Below are 24,392 nucleotides of genomic sequence, written 5' to 3'. Positions count from 1 at the left end.
GCACAATTAAAAAGCCAAAACTAATCAGGCAGATGGAGTACCAGTGCCTTAGATCTTCAAATAAAACAATTGCTGGGAGTGTGTCCAATCTAGATCAGAGAAGGTCATTTGATCATTGTAGCGCCTCTGCTAAAACCGTGCCCTTGGGAAAAGGACTCATCCATGCATTAGCCGCCGAATATAGTCAGCAGAGAGGATCATATCTAATGTGTGTTCTGTTGATTATATAACCATATCTGCTGGATGACTGTAGACATGATTATTGGCAGCAGAATAAAGAACTTCTGGATTATACCAAAACGTCACATTTATGCATTTGGCAGATGCTTCTATCCAAAGCAACTTAGCATTCAAGATATATATATATTCTGAGCAACAGGAACTAAAAATAAAGGTTTCAAAAATAAATTTAAATAATCTAAAGAACCTTCTTCCACAATAAAGAACCTTTTCTGCAATGGTAAGTTTGGATGGATGTTAAAGTTTCTTCAGGGAACTTCAGATGCCAGTAAAGACCCTTTGTTTTATGAGTATACAGGAAGTGTGTTCACAAGTGCCAGCAAGGTGATGGAAGAAAAAAAAATGAATAAAGATGAATGAGGCATTATCAGGAATTTCTTATGTCTTTTAATAGCACAAAGGAGAAACCTCATCTGTTAATATGGCAGATATACACTAATGTATCCATTACCTCAAACCATTAACATACAACAAAGGCATTAACACAAATGTGCCATTAATGCTAATAATAATGAAGGAAATGCCATTGTTAGTGTTTCATGAGAGAATTTACTTATGAGATTGTCTTATATGGTATCTAAGAGAGGATCACACATAGAAGCACTTTACCTCATTAAAATCAATCAAACACAAACACAGAGATGTTGTATGTGCCACATGCTCACAATAATACATTAGCACATGGCTGGTGCTAAAATGTGCACTGACAAATGACAATTAGCCATAAAGCTTACAGCTGCAGCCTGCCAACACAATATGACAAACACACATGATTTTCGAGACCCATTAAAACTGTGAAGATGACCAAGTAAAATATTAGTTTAATGCAATAATATATTGATTGCTAGGTTTTTGTAATAATAAATTATATATGTACTACCATTCAAAAGTTTGGGGTCAGTAAAATTTAAAATTGTAATGCTTTAATTTGATCAAAAATACAGTCATACAATGAAATATCATTACTTAAATGATTTTTTTCTTAAATTCTAAATATAATAAATTATTACTTAATATTAACTTAAAATAACTTTTTCCTATTTAAATGCATTCTAAAATGTAATTTATTCATGTGATGGCAAGGCTGAATTGCAGCCATTATTCCTGTCTTCAGTGTCACATGATCCTTCAGAAATAATTCTAATATGCTGATTTGGTGCTCAAGAATAATTTCTTATTATTATCAATGTTAAAAAAAATGTGCTGCCTAATGTATTTGTGCATATAGATTTTTTTTCAGGATTCTTGGGAGAGTTTTTCAGGATTCTTGTGACTGAGTTTGATGATACTTCCAGGAAGTATCATATTCTCAAATATATGGTACTTCCTGGAAGCAGTCTCAAACTCAGTCACATTTGCACTCATGTTAGCAGTGTATGTGAGGTAAAAGCCTTCAGGAGAGGGTCAAGTAAGGAGACGTATAATTCAATTTTGACTGAACACATTTTTCCAGGCAGCTTCCTCTCTGTCAACTCAGATTACAGAACATTTAAAAGCTGCTCTGCTCTCTTCAATTACTGTCATCATCATTCCATGGGATGCTTTATGACTGCCCTGTGTCCCTGTGTGTGTATGAATGGACATTAAAAGCATCTGTAAATCTGAATTGCAGTAAAAATGTTCTGGTATCATTTTGAAGATGAATTATTCTGATTATTATACATTAAACTAGATGTTATATTCTGAATATAATGTGTGTGAGTGGTGCCACCACAATGCTAGTGCATTCTAGATTCGTACTGGCCCAAGTCACAGCAAACCTCCATCAAGAATGTGATATTAATGTCTGTAGATATGGTCCTGTTTCAGCCCATTAAAGGGGTCATATGATGCTGCTAAAAATAACATTATTGGTGTATTTGGTGTAATGAAATGTGTTTATGCGGTTTAAGGTTAAAAAAACACATTATTTTCCACATACTGTACATTATTATTTCTCCTCTATGCCCCGCCTTTCTGAAACACGTAGATTTTTACAAAGCTCGTCGTTCTCAAAAGCGATGTCCGGCCGGAGCGACGAGACAAAAACATTAAAACCCATTATAACCGAGGCATTTGTTGCATCCAGTGGGGGCATAATTATGGATTATAATGATTTATACTGTCTTTTTACGCGTTGCATTGCATCGCACCGCATCGCGCCGCCATAAACATAAAACCATGTCTGCATTTGTGATCGCAGAAATGACAAACAACAAGGGCTACTCTACACTGCTCAAAACTCGCGTTTGAATCATCAGTGGCAAATTCTTTAAATATGAAAACGTACTTACAGACTGTGAGTCAGAACAGCCGGCATTGTAGTCTACTCTACCAGGATCAGGAAACAGTCCTCCATAAAATGCGCTGCACACATCTGAATATTTGGGTTGAACTGTTCTGGAACAGTGTTGTAAATACAACTTAACCACTGATTTCTAGTTGTGTCCTCTTTTGGAAGGTCAAACAAAGTATTTTCGCTTTCGCAAGAAAACACACAGTGTCTTCACAGCATGGCTGCGGCGGTGGCAGCAACAATAAAATTACGCCTTCTTTCTTTGCATAAACATTTGGGCAGCGTTATGTAAATCTTCCCACATCATGACGTAGACATGTGGGGGCGTGTTTAAATGAGGCGTTTTAGGAGATTGTGAACGAGTCTTAACTTTTATAAAGAAAATCTCTTTGGGTTTGAGACTTTAGTCTTTGCAACTTTAGGGATCTTAACTATTCACGAACAGTTGTAACACTCCAAAGAGAAAGGAAAACTTGAAATCGTATTATATGACCCCTTTAATCATCCAGCAACGAAAATTATTAGTCTGATTAGTCATATAATTTTAAATAATATTCATGCAGGGCTTAAAGTTCTCCGGTGTGCAGCATTTGGCTGCAGAAAAAAATAATCCTACATTTAAAAAAAACTTGTTGATATCACTTTCGAGTCCATGATTTCGCCTACCAATGGTATGAGAGGAGCACAGCTTTCACTCTTAACCAAACTAACATTACTAGCCAATTAGAAATTTTGCTTTTATAAACACAAGACGTGCATAATAGTATCCAGTGTTGCCAATTTAGCGATTTACCTCTCTCTCTGCGTCTGCTCTGTTCAATATAAAGCAGGATTTTTGTGCAGATTAACGTCTTGGAAGGGAGAGCTGGTTATGCAGCCTTAAAGGGCCGCATTTCAGTCACTATTTCATATTTATTCTGTTGTCTGACAACAGAAACAGTAATACTGTATATATAAATGAAAACAGTTTTATTGAGAATTTGGTTGCATTAAAAAAATACAGTATGTAAGCACAGAGAGACAAATGTAAAAGGCAACAGATGCGATGACGTCATGGATATGCTAATTAGCGCATGACGTCATCTGGCAACATTTAGCAACTTTTCAAACTGGCTTTAACTACTTTTTATTGAAAGAAGTTGGCAACACTGCTGCAGAGTCGCAGCCCTGATGAATGGAGAAGCGTGACACGTTGAAAAAGCTGCGAGGCGCAATGGTCAAAGATGTCCATCTAACACATATTTGCATAGAAAAACTCAGTAAAAAGCAGCGGAGCTTTGTAAAAAGCAGAGTAATCATGTCATCTCCATAAGAATGATATGATTGCCAGAACAAATTTACCGGTATTTTTGAAAAGGTCCTGTTCACACATGATCTCTTAATGGTAACTTACCAGTAGTTTACCAGTAAAGACTGTATGTGTGAAAGGGGCTAATCTCTTCCTCTGTATATGCTGTGAATTTGAATTGCTTAACGTTCATCTGGAAAAATTTGCATTTGCTCAAAATATTTGTAACGTAAATAATTTATAAACCTTTGCCAACACAGGAGAATACATTGTATTTCTAAATATGCCATTTATTGTACTTCGCAATTTCAAAATAAAAGTTTCTGGGTTTGCATGTGGCCAAATATTAAAATTGAATGGATTGAAACATAATTTAATCACGCTGTAAAGTGAAACGTCACCAGGCCGTTAGCGCCCTCTGCAGGTATTTGTTATAATACATAATGTACTTAAGTTGGTTATGTTCATATTATGTATAGGCATATTACATTATGTATTTTAACAGTGTTGTTCAATAAAACCATGTAATTACTTGGTTTTGATACTTTATTTGAGCCAATTATTATTGCCTCATCGTTAGTTTATATATAAATAGTCATACTAAAGCCTGGTTTTCACTTAGGTCTATTTGTGTTACTAAAAAATATCAGATCACTCAGTTGTCAAAATAATCAGTAGATTACTTGATTACCAAAATAATCATTAGTTACAGCCCTAGATTAGTTAACATATTTCAAAATACAACTGCATTGTTTTACTTTTTGTAATTAAGAGACAAATATTTTCTCATTGAAAATTTCTTTAAAATAGTATTAAAATATTGTATTGTTCTAGTGAACCAAGTATCTGTATTTTGTCTCATCTCGTGAGCTAAGTGTATTGTCACACCCTTAGTGTCAATAAGCAGTGATATAGCTCATAATTTTCCAATTGTATGATATAGCTTTCACTCTTCAGGTCAACCACATATTCATGAAAAAAAAAACAGTTTGAATAAGGAAAGCAATAACTTTGCCATAGTATCCTTTCAAATGTTAAAGTTGCCACAGTCGTTGCATGCTTTGCATGTGCTGCCCCATCTCCTCCCCCCGGAAAAAAGTTCAGGATCAGGATTTTTTTTTGCTTTAACCCCTGTTCATGTCCGCATCACCAGTAGTGCAGAACAAGTTACACACTAAAATTAATTCCCTAAACCTAAATATAAAAAGACAGTACAATTCAAAATTTCAAACTAAAAAAAAGTAAGATTTTTTTTCAAATAATTTAATACTTTTATTCCACAAGGATGGATTAAATTCACAAAAAGTGAAAGTAAAGACGTTTAACTCAAACAAATGCTGTTGAACAAATATTTTGAACTTTATATTCCTTAGACAGAATTTTCAAAGGTTAAATACCTCACACAACATCATTTCACCATCTGTGCGTTGCGCCATCCAAACGCTCACGTCTTTGTTGCTGTCTGGAGCTTACAAGATACAGTGATACTTAATGACAGTGCAAAGAGACAAATCTCACTTCAACTTTATAATGGCATAAACATAAACATGCACAAACATGAAAATACACATTTTTTATGTTTAAAAGGGAACATAGACTGTTGTGATGTCTTACTGAATGTGTTAAGTGTGAGTGGAGATGTGTGACTGTAACATCTGAGTCAGCATCTCTCTCTCTCTTTCATACACACACATGCACACTTGCACATGATACACCTACCTAAAAGAATGTTCAGGGTTAATGAAATATTAACATTATCTGTAACACATATCACTGACACTGCTGATATAAATTAACCTGTCTTGAACCCAGAACATTCCTTTAATTACCAACCAAATATAAATGCCATTATATGCTCTTTACAAAAGCAATTAAAATGCTTCCCTTATTATGCATAGACGATCATTACAGCAAAAGAAAAAAAACTACTTAATTTAGATGGTGATTCTCAGCTCTCTCAAAAGGCCATCTGACTACATAACTGCATTAATTTCAAGTAACGCATAATTTCATTCCTTGTTGCCGTAATCAGTTTTGTGAGTGGAAAGTACGTCTCTTGAAATATTGCTCAGCAAGAGACATAGGAAATCATTATTTGGTGTTACCATGAAATACATGTAGATATCTGGTAATAGGAAATCTGTGAGTCAGATTTTTCATACAGCAAACATTTCATGGAAAGAACATGAAAGGAAACTCGCTGAGAAATAATCCTGGTGGAGAATCCACGCCTCGGGCACGGAGTGAGTGTACGTGAGAGAAAAAAAGATATTAAGAGAGAGGGAGACAGCAAATAAGACAGTATGAGCAAAAAACAGCAAAGGATGATGGGATGTATTTTCCTGATTGATTCATATTGTACTGCACACCACTGATTCTCACTGCTGTACATTTTAAAGGGACAGTTACCCAAAATAAGAGTAATTCTATTATTCTCACACTTGTCTTTTTACAGCTCCAATAAAACAGAGAAACTCACAGAAATAATCATAGTTCAGGTTTGGAATGACATGAGGGTAAGTAAATAATGACAGAAGTACTTTTTTTTCAACCCACATGCATTTAGACCACATGACCCAGTAAAACTATAAATAATAATCAACATATGCTGTAGAAATTCTCCCCATCTCTCTCGCTAGTCCAACCTCTACTTATTCTTCCTGCTCTCACCTATCTTTCCATCCTTGCTTTGTGAAAAATGCTAACACACAGTCACACACACCATCAAATCTCCAATGGGCTGGGTACAAATTCAGCAGTCGTAAAAGCCAGCATTTAGTAAATCAAACAGGGCTGAAAAAGGGTTATCACTGCTCAAGCATGAATAAATATCTGGGTAAGATGTTAACCAGGCTGTAGGCAAATATGTCACTGAAAGTGACAAAAATGCACCAGATATTTAAAATGCTGATGCAAAAAATGCAAGAAATAATAATAATAATAATGTTGAAAAGTAAAACTAATGCTTGCTTAGTTTGAAAAACAAAACTGATAACCTGTTAATAATTAGTCCCACTTTATTTTCTGACATGGACCAGTATTGCCATAATAATACACAAATAGCTCTCATTCACTCCGGACAACCCTCTTGCTTCATATTTCCATACACTCGCTATACTAGTGCCAATTTCAACATATCTAAACATTTCTGAGGGTTAGGTTTATTTTAGTTAAAATTTAGATTGATTTGCATAGAGCTTTTCACAGTGCAGGTTATTTCAAGTCAGGGGAACTCCTCAAGATGTTCAAGTTGATGAAGAAGAAGGTTTAACGACCTATTATATTTTATTTCTTAAGTACCCCAACAGCTACATAAATGATGCTCAAGCACCTATTCATAAGCACGAAACCAGAAAATTGTGCCTAAAACCTATTATTTTTAAACCATTTAACATTATATTTTAAAAGCCACTTATAAATAATCAAGCAATACTGTGTCTAAAACAAAATCACGCTATAAACATTTTTTGTTTTATTTCCTTATTTCCATGTGCCACTTGCAATCTACTTGAACGATGTGTGTGTTGCCATGTACACCAGCAGGTGTGGTGTCTCCCTTGTCCAGATGTAATTGCATGACACTGTGCATTTTGTAACATGTCCATTTACTAGGAAGTACAGACATGGCCCCTCCATCCTAATGTATATGTATTTACACACATGTACGTGAATGCCAGAGGACACTTACCTGCTCTTTTGGCAGGCGGCGCAGATATAGCCCCTCTCGCTCTGACTGTAGGTGCGGCAGGATTTGCAGACGTTGTAGTGGCAGTCCAGACACGGGCGCTTGGGGTTGAGCAGGAAGGTAAAGGGAGAGCAGCAGCGAATGCAGCAGTGCTCATTGAACTTGTGCTGCTTGGACAGAAGCAAACAGCGACTACCCTCCTCCTCCAGCTCCTGCTTCACTTCACTACAGAGAGATGGGGGGATTGGAGAGGAGGGGAGGGGTTGGAGGAGAGCGAATGAGAGAAGGAGTGGGAGGGTTTAAAGGGAGAGGAGGGGGATGTGAACAAGGGGATGGAGAGAGAGAGAGAAGGAGAAAGGTGAGCAAGTGCATCTGAAGGAGAGGTTGAAGGCGCACAGTCATGCAGAATAATTGGAGATTCTGTGAGGAATGAAAAATTAAAGGAAGAATAATTCTGCAGAAGTGTGGGGCATACGGATACAGTCTATTTAACTTCTCTTTGTCAGTCTCTGTTTATTCACACACACAAACAGACACGAATATGTGGATAAAGTCACAACAAAGATGGACTGGGACTGAAAAACGGAACACAGCCCACAGCAGATACCCACTGTATTGCTGCCCTCTGAAATCTAGCGAGCTGTATTGATGGTCACATTTAAAACACTCTTTAATGAAGCTTCAAAACATGTATAAGTCTTTTGCTTTAAATCATTGGTTTGGATTTTGTATCAAACTCGCAAACTCATATGATTTCAGCAACCAAGGCTTTATTATGTCATACTGTTTCGAGCTCTGGGGTACTTCTTAAATGGAAGGCTGTATTCTAGTGAGGATGCATCTTTTAGTCTAGTCCTTCTGAGTCCTGCCCATGGTAACAGCACAAAAAAAATATACTATATTATACTAAATTATAATCTGAGGAATACATTAAATTGAAAATGTATATTTCTTTTGTGGCCTGTTTCTATTACAATATGACTTTCTGTTAATGTAGAACAGGTAGTGACAACCGTCTGTGGTTTCCCTATGATTTACATTATGCACAGTTTAGCATTATGTGATTAATTTACAGCAATAAATAAATAAATAAATAAATGTAACGATTCATCACTAGGAGGCGATGCTCTTGAGAACCCATAAAAATGTACCCCCCCCCCCCCAAATGTTTTTGTTCTATATTTATTATAATATTTTTTCTTTTTTCTCTTGTATTTTGAGATAATTTCATTTTACTAATTAATATTTATGCAATAATTATGATAAATTTCTTCCCATTGAAAATAATATAATTTTTTTTAAATATATATTTTTATATTACTTTTCAATTAATGCAGTATTTCCTGTTAAAATAGTCAATGCCTTTAAAATCTCATTTTTGAAGCCTGATTAGTGCCATCTAGTGGGAGTAAAATAAGAAAAAAATCAGCAATTCCATGGTTTAGCCCATAGATTCCTATATACCTCTATATAAAGGCCTATACATTCTCTAATTGTTTTTAAACATAAATACTTATTTTTATTAAGTTGTGGGTTTAGATATATATTTAAACATTTTCAAAGACAACTTTTTGTAAAGGTTTAGATTTTTTTTTTAAATGTTGATTTGAATCGTCAGTTTTTAAATTATTATTACTACAGTCAAACCTGAACACAGAGAAAGCATTTTGTTACACAAAACATTAAAATTCTATAAAAATGTAACAAAAATGAACAGGAATGTTTTATCAGAGCTTCTGGGTCTGATCTGATTTCAGTTTTCTGACTCGTTTTGGCTATATGGTTATAGCCATACCAATTCATTTGAGTGTGTGTAATTGTGTATGTGTGTATGTGTGTGCGTGTGTGAGTGGATGTGTCTGTTTTGCACTCTTGATGTTTTAAAGTGAAACCCCTTCCTTGCTGTCCACTTCTTTACTGCATTGTAGTTGAATTATTGATTTTATTTTACATATTTGCTGTGTTACAGTCACACCAGTGCAAAGGTGTGTACACGTGTGTGTGTGTGAGTGGATGTGTTGGTTTTGAACTCTTGATGTTTTAGAGTTTCACCCCGTCATTGCTGTGAACTTTTTTTCTGCATTGTGGCAGATTTTTAGATTGTTCTCTGAATTTTTGTGTTTTTGTTGATTTCCCATTCATTTCCTATAGTTGGTCATTTTTGACCAACTATCACAAGTGTGACTATTTCTTTTATGACCACTTAGCCTGCTCGAATCATGCCCTCAATTTGTTTGTGTGTGTTCACATTCCAAATGCCATAAAAGTCACCAAGTATCGTGCCATTCCGATGAAGCTGTGATTTAAAAAAATTCAAAACAGAAAATCTTTTGAACAAAAGAGATTGAAGAGCACCAGAGGGTTAAGTATATTTAATTATTTATAATAACATTTCATAGATTATATTTTTATGAAAATATTTGCAATTAATCACTTTTATTTCTATAGATATACAGATTGTGTCAAAGTATCTTCACAGTGATAAACAGGATAACAACAGATTCAATTATGGAAAATAATTCAGATTGGAGAAATTCAGATTCTGCTGTAAAGCAGCTGTAAAAAGATAATAGTTTCATTATTCAGCTCAATCACTTCAGTGTTGGATCAGGTCTGATCAATAACAATGTGAAGTTCATCAGTTTCATCAATTTGATTAAAAATGAGGACAATTCAGCTATAAGCATTTCTAAAAAAAAAAAGCCATCAATGTTGTTCTTTTTTCAGCTGGAGGCAGTTGAATGTTGATTAAATTCAGTTCAATAACAGTGTAAATGTTGCAAGATGCCACAATAGTGCCATCATCCAGCTTAATTCAGTTCAAGTTTTGTTCTCATCCAATTGTGTCATATCAATAAATTCCTGAAATGTAAGTGTCCTTCAGACCCCAAATAACCTTACAATCTAGCCTTGAGGTCATAAATTTATGAATTAACTTTTCTACAACTGACATTGAGACTATAATGTATGTCATAATTTAGAGACAGATTTAAGATTGAAAAACACAGTTATACAAATGCTAGAAAAGTGACCTTCAGATGACAGATCACTGCTATATAGCACACCCAGGTTCTTGAGTGATGACGAAAACTTGACAGAGTTAAGCATCTAGGCCTAGGGTTAAGCAGTATTCTGTTTTGTGTGTGTGTGTGTGTGTGTGTGTGGAAGTTTTTGATCCAATAATTAAAACCTTTTTTTCTTGAATTTGTATTTTCTTGAATTTATTAAGTTACTAGTCATCTGATTTTTGAGAAGCAGTGGTCCTGAGCCTTGTGGTTCTCCATAAAATTAAAGCATCATAACTTGTGATTGATATGATACCTCTTTATTTATTAGTACAGGGGGCAGTGCAGGGGTGCCTAAATAACCTTAACACAACGCCTAAAAATGTGTTGTGAGACACAGCAACAAGGCAGCGAGATATAGTGCGACTGCCAAGATGCCAGTCTAGCTCAAGTTTATATAGACAAACAATTAAAAAGCAGTGCAATGGAACACAAAATATGGTTTAGGATCTGACTAAACCCGGGTTGTCAGACTTTGTTCTGTGTTTTGTGAGTGTTTAGCCCTTTTTTTGTTATGTTCCTGTCCTGATTATTTCATTGAGTTTATTAGTCTCCACCTGTGTTTGTTTATGTCTACATGTGCTACGTGAGTTTTCCTTGTTCCTTGTTATCATTAAAATTCTCTGGATTGATGTACTCCTCATCTCCCTCTGTTCCTTGCTCCACACTCCACTCAGTAGTGCAACCATGACACAGGTAGAAGGCTGCATAAATAAGGTGTCTATGAAAGAGCCTTTGTGTAGGGTGTGCATCTGTGATCCCATTGAAATGCTGGCTCCATAAGCAGATCACAGGTCAGCCAGCCCACAGGGAAAAGTTCTGATGCCCTGACTCACATGCTCATATACGTTCAGCAAGGCAAATGAGAAATATATTTAGTCTGCCCACCACTACACACATGAGTCTCTGTATTAGCTAAGTGTAAAAAAATCAGCAAGAACAAATGATCATTCCATTAAATTATTCCACTCTGTCTGCCCTGCAACTCTGAAGCTTTGCTTTCATTTTAACATGTTCATATTTTAAATACAGATGCACTGCTTTTGACCAGGATGCCTACAAGCAAGCTGTTACATTCCAGAGCAACATGCCAGACCAGTATCAAGCTTTTTGTTTCAGAGGATTTAGAAAGGGTATTTACCACAATGGGGTCTAATTTATCCTAATTAATTGTGGAAAGCTTAAGAAGCAGACACTGTTAAGCCATGAGGATGAGAAGAGATTTTGAGGGTTTAGGAAACACATGGATGCATCTGAATATACACACGTAATGTGCATAATATTACTTAGAAATCATAAATTAAGACTTTAAAGGGGTCATATGATGTTGCTAAAAAGAACATTATTTGGTGTAATGAAATGTGTTTATGCGGTTTAAGGTTCAAAAACACATTATTTTCCACATACTGTACATTATTGTTTCTTCTCTATGCCCCACCTTTCTGAAACGCGTCGATTTTTACAAAGCCCATCGGTCTGAAAAGCGAGGTGTGCTCTGATTGGCCAGCTATCCAGTGCATTGTGATTGGCTGAATACCTTAGGCGTGTGTCGGAAATGTTACGCCCCTTACCATATTGTGATCCGGAGCGATGAGACAAAAACATTAAAACCCATTATAAATGAGGCATTTGTTGCATCCAGTGGGGACATAATTATGGATTATAATGACTTATACTGTCTTTTACACTTTGCGTTGCATCGCGAATATTTGGGTTGAACTGTTCTGGAACAGTGTTGTAAATACAATTTAACCACTGATTTCTAGTCGTGTCCTCATTTGGAAGGCCAAACAAAGTATTTTCGCTTTCGCAATGAAACACACAGTGTCTTCACAACATGGCGGTGGCGGTGGCATCAACAATAAAGTTATGCCTTCTTTCTTTGCGTGAACATTTGGGCGGTGTTATGCAAATCTTCCCACATAGTGACGTAGACGTGGGGGCATGTTTAAACAAGGTGTTTTAGGAGGGCGTGGACCAGTCTTAACTTTTATAATGAATATCTCTTTGGGTTTGAGACTTTAGTCTTTGCAACTTTAGGGATCTTATCTATTCACGAACAGCTTGTAACACTCTAAAGAGAAAGGAAAACTTGAAATCGCATCATATGACCCCTTTAATTGTTTGAGATAATTCCTAACCTTGGTCTAATTGGATGTTCACGCTCATATACCCTATGTTGGCATTTAGATTACCTTTGCCATGATCAAATGTGCACATAATTTTTTTTAAAACACAAAAAATGTAATAAACACTGTACTCTTTAGAAAATATCAAAATAAATAATAATTTTCCATTCTGTACATTATATCTAAATTCACGAGAAGCATTTCAAATGATTAGTTTTAGTGTTTTATTTTTAATTTATTTAGATAAAATATATAATTTTAATATTAGACATTTCTTGATTGTCAGCCAATTTTAATTAATTTTTTTTCAAATTAAGTATGTTCATGTTTCAAAGCATTGCTCTTGGTTGCGTTTTCCTAAAACATGACAAGCAGACTGTAGAAACCATTAGCCCCAATGATCTCTACGATCAACTTGCTTTGCAACACTTTTGGGAAACACAGCCCCAATTATTTAAGCAGTCTTGCATATCAGCTTCTGCATTTACCAATGGTGTGATTTGGTGGCAGGACTTCCCACCTGACAGATGAGGGCAACCTGTCTGGAAAAAAAATCCAATTCTGTTTGGTGCAAGTAGTGGTGAAATTACACATTTATTCTTAAAATTGTTTTAAAACGAAAGTAGACTTTCTTCTATATTGTGATCTACAGTAATCAAATGTGGAGGCAGATGAACACAAGCTTGCAGGGACAGGTTTAAGCAAACTTAAATTAGAGAAGTCCTGCATACATGGCTAGAGAGAAGTCTCTTGTTTCATTGTTAGATCCAGTTATGAAATTGTAATTATATACAAAAAAATAATTTAAAAAATGCACAGATGATTTGTTCACAATAAGTTCTGCAAAATGCTTTTAGAAAATATGTAGATTGAATTTACATTTCAGACCTACTTTAAAAAATGCCAACAAGTCTTAAATGGACATGTCCTTCCATCAAGTGATGAACATGTTGTGGTTTTCTCATTCCCTTTGGTGAAGATGTTGCATTAATATCTGAACTTAGCACAGAAAGATAGCCAACATCACTGAGGCTGGCAGTGATATGCTTACCATGTTAGACGCCAATGGGAGAGGAACATCTGCATTCAATGCCTGCGAATAATTTCATTCAGGTAGGCTCATCTAATAAGGTTTGATTCCAGCTGTTTGGACTGGATATTAGTGTATGTAAGGTTGGAACAATGCAGACTGGAGGATGTGAAGTAATTGTTTGGGATGGTTACATTGAGGACACTGGTACATTTGACGCTGTCATTGACATAGTTTAGCTGCATTGGCTATAACCAGTCAATGACAGCTGCATTCTTGCTCACTATCTGCTCACATTCAGATAGTCCATCACTCAGCTCATGGCAATGGGCTTGTAGGACAGTGTTTCTATAAGTTTATATAAGTTCAGAACCTAAAATAGTGCCCAGACTTCCTCATACCTTTTGCAGGAATTATGGGATACTTTGGGTGTTTGGTCATTTTGAGCTATGGGTCCAGCAGTGGTTCTATCACAGATCTATGAACTGCCATTGAGAATGTGCTTGTGTTGTCTATGGTCCTGAAAACACAATTTAACTAACTAAAACAAAGACTACATGTAGCCAAACATTTCTATTGATATTTAAGTCTATAATGTGTATTATTTATTTTAAATAATAAAATATGAATACATGAGACTCTAGATGGAATGAATCATATCCCTCTTTTTATTGCTTTTTCTCTCAGTCTTCCACACACATACCCACAATCACACATATACACAATAGGACTATATTAATAATGAAAAACTGCCAGTTCTCTTTTAGTGAGGTTATTTCTCACCAATAACGAAATCAGGTGATATAAATTGGCTTTGGGGGAAAGGAGAGATAAATGAGATAAATGAGCTAGGGGATCTACATAATGAATGAGTAAATATAAATGAGTGTTTCCTAAGAGTTGTGAGCCAAAGCAAACAAACATTTAATCAAAATCAGCATTGGAGAGTCAAATTATGAGTAGAGCAGTGATATTCAACTTCACCAAGCAGGTTAAATAGATAAATTATTTGGGTTATACAGGCCAAGCCAGAATATTTTGTCTATGTAAATTTGCATATATACTGTTCTATATAGTAAAATATATATATTTTTTTGCTTATATGCGTGTAATCTTTGTGTGTAATTATTTTTTCTAGGCCGCGATAATCATCTGTCATTAATGGACAAGACCTTTATTGCTATCTAAAATGATACATAAGGGCATTTAACTTTAATCCTCCTTTACTTAACTGATCTAAGATCAGTTTTATGTACCAGGAACCTAATTAGGCTTACAGGAGAAAGCTTTAGCTAAACATTTTATTGCTATTGCTATTCCGCAAAGCTCCTGTATTGGAATCCACTAGACACTTCATGGATAGATCTGCAATCGAGATTACAGAGTGGTTAGAGATATTGATCTGCTTTTACTAGGGCACTGGGGTATAACACACAACCTTATTTGCTGAATCCATTTTAGCTGGATTAGAATAAACAACTGAGTATGTTATTTACTGTACACAATGCACTGTGCACTGTGACTTGAACAGTGGATGCATTGCATTGATAAGGAACATGACAATAAATGTGTGAATAAATGAATGAACGAACAAATGAATGAATGAATAAATTAATATTTTAAAGCACATCGTATGTGAAAGAAAAAGAGTGTGTGCTTATTTTATGGTCTGGTTTATGTCAGGATATATTAAACATTGATTATAATGGTCAGGGCACCATACCAGACACACATCACTTCCCCTCTTATAATTCACTTCCTCATTAACTGGTCATAATAATGGACCTATTAACATTACATTCCGCTGATTATTCTGCATAGATTGATCACTTCACCCAGCATACTCACAAATGGCACACGCACCTTCTCTCTCAGCATCTCTCTATTTTTCTCTTCCTGCTTGTCGACATGCAATCAGTCAGAAAGTAACAGAGCACAATACTGTATACAGTTAACATGTACATCCCATGAACAAAGAGAAGTATTGATTCATTTCCTTGAGCAAATAATATAAACAATACAGAATTAATTCAGTGTGAAATACAACCGGGACACATACTTAACAAGTTTCATAGGACTCACCCTGCTCTACTCAGTCGTTATAAGTATGATATAAATATATAAATAATGGTGACTTGACTTTACTTGACTATAGGATTTACACAGTGCCCATATATTTAGCTCCGTACGCCTTTCTTCTGAAGCGATGAGTCACAGCACTCATAATTCTGGTCTTCACAGCCCTTTCGGGAGCAGGGTCGTGCAGAGAATGTGCAGCCAGTTCAACTCATTTATACTAATGATAAAGCTGCTGTTTGGCCATGCGGAGTGATCTACATAAGCAAAGAGAGAAAAATTAACCTGTTAATTATTTCAGAGTTACAAAATATAAATTTAACGGGTAGCCCGAGGTCTGAAATATTGAATTACAGGGTAATATGGCCGGCAACCATATCACCCTGTAGCCCAAGACTGGTTACCCACTGAAGCTAAGCAGGGCTGAGCCTGGTCAGTACCTGGATGGGAGACCTCCTGAGAAAACTAGGTTGCTGCTGGATGAGGTATTAGTGAGGCCAGCAGGGGATGCTCACCCTGTGGTCTGTGTGGGTCCTAACGCCCCAGTATAGTGACGGGGACACTATACTGTCAACAAGCACCATCATTCGGATGAGACGTTAAACCGAGGTCCTGACTCTCTGCGGTCATTAAAAATCCCAGGATGTCTTTAGAAAAGAGTAAAGGTGTGACCTCAGTATCCTGGTCAAATTTGCCCATTGGCCTCTGATCATCATGACCTCCTAACAATCCCCATATATACTGATTGGCTTCATCACTCTGTCTCCTCTCCACCAATAAGCTGGTGTGTGGTGGACATTCTGGCGCACTATGGCTGCTGTCGCATCATCCAGGTGGATGCTGCACACTGGTGGTGGATGAGGAGATACCCCCTGACAATGTAAAGTGCTTTGAGTGCCTAGAAAAGCGCTATATAAATGTAATGAATTATTATTAATTATGAGGAGTATGCCTGGATTCCGCCGCTAAAAAGTCAGAAAATATACAACACAACTGAACCCTTCTTGCTCATTAATCAAACATAATCAGGCCGGTCTAAGGTCTTTACGGATGGAAGACAGACTGATGCACAGCATGTGAACTCACATCTGCACACACACCTACACAACATCAATTCCGGTCACAGCAGGAAAATACCAGGGGCTGTATATCGAAGCTAAGAGCTGCAAAATTTACAGCAGCTGTCCTTACAGGCTGTCTCGCAGATTCCTGCAAACGTACAGTGCACACACACTGATATCGACCCCAGGAGTTTGATCTATCTCCACCTAGTTCTGCTTTCATTAACAGAGGGAGCAAACAAGGCTGGACACACAGCAGTAGTTCAGAGTGGCTATATGACCTGTGTGCTGTGCAGTTACATGAACAGAAGAGCATGTCACGGTCATAAAATGTTACACAAAACACACACAAACACACACACACGCGCGCGCACACACACACACACACACACACACACACACACACACACACACACGTCTACCCTTTCTTTCCTCTGTCTCTCAGATCTATCTATCTATCTGTCTATCTATCTATATACTGTAGTGCATGCATTGTAATACCATATTATTATTATTATTATTATTATTATTTAGGTATACTGTGCAGTAACCATGGTCATTCGCTTTTATTTAATTTAATTAATTAATTAATAAATTTTTGGACAGGTTCCAATGGTAACTTAGGTATAATATACTTTTATTTATTTAATTTTTTTTTTTTTTGGTATGGTAATACCATGTTGTTGGATATGGCACCATATTCTATGGAAATATACAATGATATATGGCACTATTTTGAACAATACAGTACACTATGCCATATTCTAGTGCTTTGGACAGGTACCACAGTAAAATCATTTGACACTTACCAGGGTATATATATTTTTGGACCAGTTCAATTATCATGTTGTTGTCACGTTTCACTTGGGCGGAATGAGGGAACACTGGAAAATACTTTAAAGGGGTCATATGACGTTGCTAAAAAGAACATTATTTGGTGTAATGAAATGTGTTTATGCGGTTTAAGGTTCCAAAAACCCATTATTTTCCACATACTGTACATTATTGTTTCTCCTCTATGCCCAGCCTTTCTGAAATGCATCGATTTTTACAAAGCTCATCGGTCTGAAAAGCGAGGTGTGCTCTGATTGGCCAGCTATCCACTAAATTGTGATTGGCCGAATACCTCAAGCGTGTGATGGAAATGTTATGTCCCTTAACATTTTGTGATGCCATGTCCCGGCCGGAGCGAAGAGATAAAAACATTAAAACCTATTATAAACGAGGCATTTGTTGCATCCAGTGGGGACATAATTACGGATTACAATGATTTATACTGTCTTTTTACGCGTTGCGTTGCATCGCGCCGTGTAAACACAAAACCATGTCTGCATTTGTGATCAGAGAAATGACAAACATCAAGCGCTACTCAACACTGCTCAAAACTCGCGTTTGAATCATCAGTGGGACGAAGCGGATATCCTCCTCTTTTGGAAGGCCAAACAAAGTAGTTTCGCTTTCACAACGAAACACACGGCAACAACAATACTACAGCGAGAATCAAAGTTACGCCTTCTTTCTTTGCGTAAACATTTGGGCGGTGTTGCAAATCTTCCCACATTGTGACGTAGACATGTGGGGGCATGTTACAACGGGCCATTTTAGGTAGGCGTGGTTGACTCTTAACTTTTATAAACAATATCTCTTTGGATTTGAGACTTTAGTCTTTGCAACTTTACAGATCTTTTTTATGCACCAAGAGCTTGTAACACTCCAAAGAGAAGGGAAAAATTGAAATCGCATCATATGACCCCTTTAACATCGATTTTAATCAAACAAACAAAGGGATACAAACACAGGAACTTAGGTATGATGTTTAACAGCGGACAGAGAACTAGGAATTGGGAACACTTTAAATACACAGACACCAAATAGGACACACCTGGGAGCAAATGAACTAATGAATCAAACACAGCTGGATATGAATTCACACAAGACGGGCAGGAACAGGAAAGACCAAATAAGGAAAACAGGAACTAAGACAGGGGTAAAACAAGGAACCATAAGTCCACAACACTGACATAACTCCCCCCTTCCTGAAGGGTGGGCGCCCTGGAGGCTGGTACAGGACGGAGACACAGGAGGCCTCCAGGGCGGATCAGGGAGCTCAGGGGGCCATGACGGCTCAGGCAGTCTAGGGTTCCATGGCAGAGCGGGCAGCTCAGGAGGCCATGGCGGAGTAGGGAGCATGGGAAGCCATGGCGGAGCAGGCAGTTCAGGAGGCCATGGCGGAGTAGGGAGCACGGAGGGCCATGGCAGAGTAGGAAGCATGGGGAGCCATGGCGGATCAAACAGTTCAGGAAGTCATGGATCAGGAGCCCTTCCTGGGATAAACTGGGAATCAGGAGCCCTCCCTGGGATTAACTGGAGATCCAGAACCCTTCCTGGGCTGAACTGGAAATCAGGAGCCCGTCCTGGGCTAAACGAGGAATCAGGAGTCCTCCCTGGGCTTAACATGGAATAAGGAGCCCTCCCTGGGCTTAACTGGGGGTCAGGAGCCTTTCCAGGGATAAACGAGGAATCAGGAGCCCTCACTGGGCTAAACTCGGGGACAAGAAACCTCCGTGGGCTAAACTCGGGGACAGGAGCCCTCCGTGGGCTATACTCGGGAACTGGTGCCCTCCGTGGGCTATACTCGGGAACTGGAGCCCTGTGTGGGCTATACTCGGGAACTGCAGCCCTCCGTGGGCTATATTCGGGAACTGTGAAGAGCTTACGAGGAGCTGGCACTGGAGGGTGCTCTGGAGGAGCAGGCAAAGCAAGGCTCTTTCGAGGAGCTGGCACTGGAGCCAACTCGGGCTGGAGCCGACACTGGAGTGAGCTCTTGGCCTGGAGCCGACACTGGAGCGAGCTCTGGGGCTGAAGCCGACACTGGAGCAAGCACTGGGGCTGGAGCCGACAGTAGAGAGAGCTCTGGGGCTGGAGCCGACACTGGAGCAAGCTCTGGGGAGCGCTCTCGGCTGAGGAAGAGGGCCGTGAGCCGTCCATTTCTCTTTTTTCTCCTTTTTTGGTTACAGGTGAATAGGGTGGCCGGCGGGCTTGAGTGCTGAACGGCCGGCGGGCTTGACTAAGGAAGGGCCAGCGTTACTGGGCTGAAGACAGAGACGGTGCTGGGAGGAGATGGGTGGTCGGAACATTTGGCTGGGTATGTGGAGGGTCCTGGCGAGGGGTGAGCTCGTGAGGCGTGGTGGTTTTCAGGAGGAACTGGATGATGATCGCTCTGAACTCTTTCTAACTGCAGATTAACTTTATTATAAAGGATATTATAATTTAAATAAAGGACATGATTAACCAGCTCGATCAGGGAAAAACTATATGTGGAAAGATCGCAGCCGATTACGTCATCATCCAGCCCCAGCTGAAAACAGACACCGAGAGCAGAGTCGAACCCGCTTTTTTCTCCTTTTTTGGTTACAGGTGAATAGGGTGGCCGGCGGGCTTGAGTGCTGAACGGCCGGCGGGCTTGACTAAGGAAGGGCCAGCGTTACTGGGCTGAAGACAGAGACGGTGCTGGGAGGAGATGGGTGGTCGGAACATTTGGCTGGGTATGTGGAGGGTCCTGGCGAGGGGTGAGCTGGTGAGGCGTGGTGGTTTTCAGGAGGAACTGGATGATGATCGCTCTGAACTCTTTCTAACTGCAGATTAACTTTATTATAAAGGATATTATAATTTAAATAAAGGACATGATTAACCAGCTCGATCAGGGGAAAACTATATGTGGAAAGATCGCAGCCGATTACGTCATCATCCAGCCCCAGCTGAAAACAGACACCGAGAGCAGAGTCGAACCAGCTCACCTGGTTGGAGAGCTCTAGGAACTCCTCTACATACCTCTCCAATTCCCGATCACCCTGCTGCAGACACCAAAGCCTGTCTTCAGCCGTAATTATCTTGTATGGTCCGCTGTTCTGTTACGTTTCACTTGGGAGGAACGAGGGGATGCTGGAGAATACTTTAACTTAGATTTTAATCAAACAAACAAAGGGATACAAACACAGGAACTTAGGTATGACGTTTAACAGTGGACAGAGAACAAGGAATTGGGAACACTTTAAATACACATACACCAAATAGGACACACCTGGGGGCAAATGTACTAATGAATCAAACACAGCTGGATACGAATTCACACAAGGAGGGCAGGAACAGGAAAGACCACATAAAGAAAACAGGAACTAAGACAGGGGTAAAACAAGGAACCACAGGTCCACAACACTGACAGTTGTTGGATATGGGTCCATATCTTTGGTTATATACCATGGTAATACTATGTTTTTTGAACATTTACCATGGTGTCTCATGGTGTTTTGGACAAGTACAATTGTATTGCTATTGTTTTATGGATATGTAGCATGTTAATAGTATGGTAGTCTTTGAAATACCTTGAAGTAGGAAATAGTCTATGTAAATATGAGAGCACAACACAGCAGAAATGTGAATATGACTATCATCAATAACGCATTCACGGTCTGACAAGCCCTCGCTTGCAGCTATGTGTGTGTGGAAGTGTGTGTATGATAGGGTGGTATCCCTGTGATCTCAATAGGCTGTCCGTTGGAATGTTATAAATAATTAATTTATCAATTCATTAATCTAATTATAGAGTAAATGCCAGGGTGTTTACCCTGTGTGTACAGTATATAAATGTGCACATGTCATTGTAAATCTAGATTTTTAGCCATTAACTGCTATACAAGTAGAATACGCCAGTATAAAGGAACCTCAAATGGGTTTCTAGTCTTTCAAAACAGCCGCATCAGAACAAGAACAGAACATCAGGATAAATAGCTGAAACACTCCTGACACTGAGTTCAAAAGATTTTTCTGATAGAAACCGCATGTTCTTGGTTTGTTATTTTTGAAAAATGACAGCAGAACAAACATGAGACCACAGGCAGCGGTGATATTTGACGTCTTTTGGAATCTCGGCAAGGACACACAACTCCTCACCCACAAAATCTTAATAACAGAGGACTGTGTTTTATAGTCAATTTTCAAACAAACTGTAAAAGTACATTTCCTTTCAAAATAATTCCATATATAATATTTCTTTAGCCACATGAAAGTAAATAAAGTATGCCAGTAATAGTACATAACAGAACCTCATTAAAATTGCATTTAGATACCACAGACCCATGTTGTTTTCTGGGGTGATTATCAACCAGGAGAATACTGAAGTACTTAAGCAGATTTTGCATATACCAAGAAATCAGAAATGACAACTATTATGAAAAATATTTGTATTAGTATTAGAACAAAAATATTAGCCCTCTTAATAATTAAAAAATATATTTGTGATAAAATATTTTGGGTCATTAGGATAAAAAAAAAATCTTAAGGACACATTAAATTGATACAAACTATTTTTATTTAAAAATGCTGGTAATAAAAAATGTAAATGCAAAAATCCTGGAAAAAAAAAGGTAAGCATCAAAACTGTTTTCAACATTGATGAGAAGAATTTTTCTTGAGTAACATATCACATAGAATGACTTTGGAAGGATCATGTGAAACTGAAGACTTCTGCAATGGCTGCTGAAAATTCAGCTTTGCATCACTAAAACAAATGTATTAAAATAGAAAATTACTTTAATGATACTAATATATATATATATATATATATATATATATTAGGGGTGCAACGGTCCAACTTACTCATGGTTCGGTTTGTATCACGGTTTTAGAGTCACAGTTTCGGTATGGTTCGGTATGTGCTATGTTTAGGGAAAATACTATATTGTCAAATAAAAATAAAGAAAATAAGAACAAATAATCTAACTACAAGCAACAGCACAAATAAATGCAATAGAGCAAAGATACAAATAAAATAAACAGTGCTTTTCAGTTTTTTTAGGTAGGTCTAACAGTTTTTAGGTACAGAAATTGAATAAAGTAATCAAATGTAAAACTACATTGCATATTTGACTGTATAAATAAAAAAATGATTCCTTATTAAAGTTACAAAAGTTATTCAATTTAGAGCAGTGAGTGATTTCCGTGTTGTTGCTGTTTAATTAACTTTAAGAAAGTGCTGTCACTTTAAGAGAACGCACTGATCCAGTGCGCTGATACGGTTTGTTCAGCCGACTGTGTCTGCTAGGATACTCACCAAGATGAGCATTTTGACATAATTTTTGTGTGAATTTGTCCATTCAAGCACAATACTTCAAAGAGAGCTTAATATTTGCGCGCGTTCTGAGACGGGGTTCACGCTCTTCGGATGAGTGCACACACAGATCTTCTCACTGCGCGCGCGAGTTCGCGTCTTCTGGCTCTTTAATATTTAAACTGGCAAAGCTTAAATGAGTTTAGTTTGCACAGATAGCAACGTGTGCTGTTCAGGTCTCACCTGCGCTATCAACACGTGATGACGGCATAAATGACAGTTATATATATATATCAGTGGTGTTCCGTCCATATAAGCTGCGAATGCTCCGCATAACCAGGCCATTTAAACACAACTCTCCAATAAAAAAGTGCGGGGGACGAATTTACTTTTTATAAAAAGTGGGGGGGACATGTCCCCCGCGTCCCCCGCGTAATCTACGCCCCTGATATATATATATATCAGTGGTGTTCCGTCCATATAAGCTGCGAATGCTCCGCATAACCAGGCCATTTAAGAGAATAAGTTCACGGGATAATTAATATAAACATGATTATAAGTTGATCCCTTGTCATTTGAAATGTAACTTAAAGCTTAAAGAGTTAGGAATGAGTACGTACAATGATTTATTTGCCAAACGGCAGTAAATCTAGAGTTGCGGATCTCCGCAGTTTTCTGTCTCTGCTCTGTTGCTATTATAGCGCGAGCTCAGTGTTTTGCTGGTCTGCGGGAGATTTCATGCGCGAGGTAAACTGTCTGCAAAGTGCTCGCCCAAGTGGAAAAATGTGCTGTTGCTGTCAGATCTCGATTGCCGAAAATCACATTGTGTTTGATGCAAAACCAACTCGACTAAATCTATATATACACATATAAATATACTAAACTGTATATTTTTGTTTTCTCAAGCAAAGCAAATTTTAAAAGTGCACTGAAAACATATCTTCTTAAATTTTTGGTCATAGACAACGTATGTTGAAGATATATGTTATTGCCTAAGCGGTAAATTATTATTATTTTTATAAAAACGTGGGCTATATACATTTTAATATGTATATAAGTCCTTCTCTGATTTTATTATTGGGGGGGACTGGAGACACTCAGCATCTTATCTTATCTTGGGGTCTTATGACTTAGCATACCCGTTTAAAAAAGTCACCGCTTGCCACTGATATACATATATATAGTACGATATTACTGTTTTACTGTATTTTTAATCAAATAAAAACAAATTTGAGACTTCTTTTAAAACATTTTTAAATTATTGCTTTGAATTGAATAACAATTTACTTGAATTGCTTTACTTGCACACATGCGTGCACAAACACACAAAAACATAATTATGTTTTGTTGTCAACAATAAGCTACTTGGTTGCTGTACCTAGACACAACAAGCACAAACACTTCCTCTTCCAAATAAATGGGCAGCTAGTAGCCAAA

At 37.7% G+C, this 24,392-nt stretch overlaps 1 protein-coding gene across 1 annotated transcript in view; it reads right to left on the bottom strand.

The window, feature by feature from the left end:
* Nucleotides 1-24,392, bottom strand: part of LOC107554717 (rab effector MyRIP-like) — a 186,604-nt gene that overhangs the window by 64,336 nt on the left and 97,876 nt on the right. The window contains exon 3 of the mRNA XM_016237314.1: nucleotides 7,492-7,713. Within this exon, the coding sequence (XP_016092800.1) occupies nucleotides 7,492-7,713 (222 nt within the window). The remainder of the gene's footprint in view (nucleotides 1-7,491; nucleotides 7,714-24,392) is intronic.

Source organism: Sinocyclocheilus grahami, unplaced genomic scaffold (genome assembly GCF_001515645.1).
Source record: "Sinocyclocheilus grahami isolate Dianchi unplaced genomic scaffold, SAMN03320097.WGS_v1.1 scaffold511.1, whole genome shotgun sequence".
NCBI classification, from domain to species: domain Eukaryota; kingdom Metazoa; phylum Chordata; class Actinopteri; order Cypriniformes; family Cyprinidae; genus Sinocyclocheilus; species Sinocyclocheilus grahami.
This window is presented reverse-complemented; position numbering and strand designations above follow the sequence as displayed.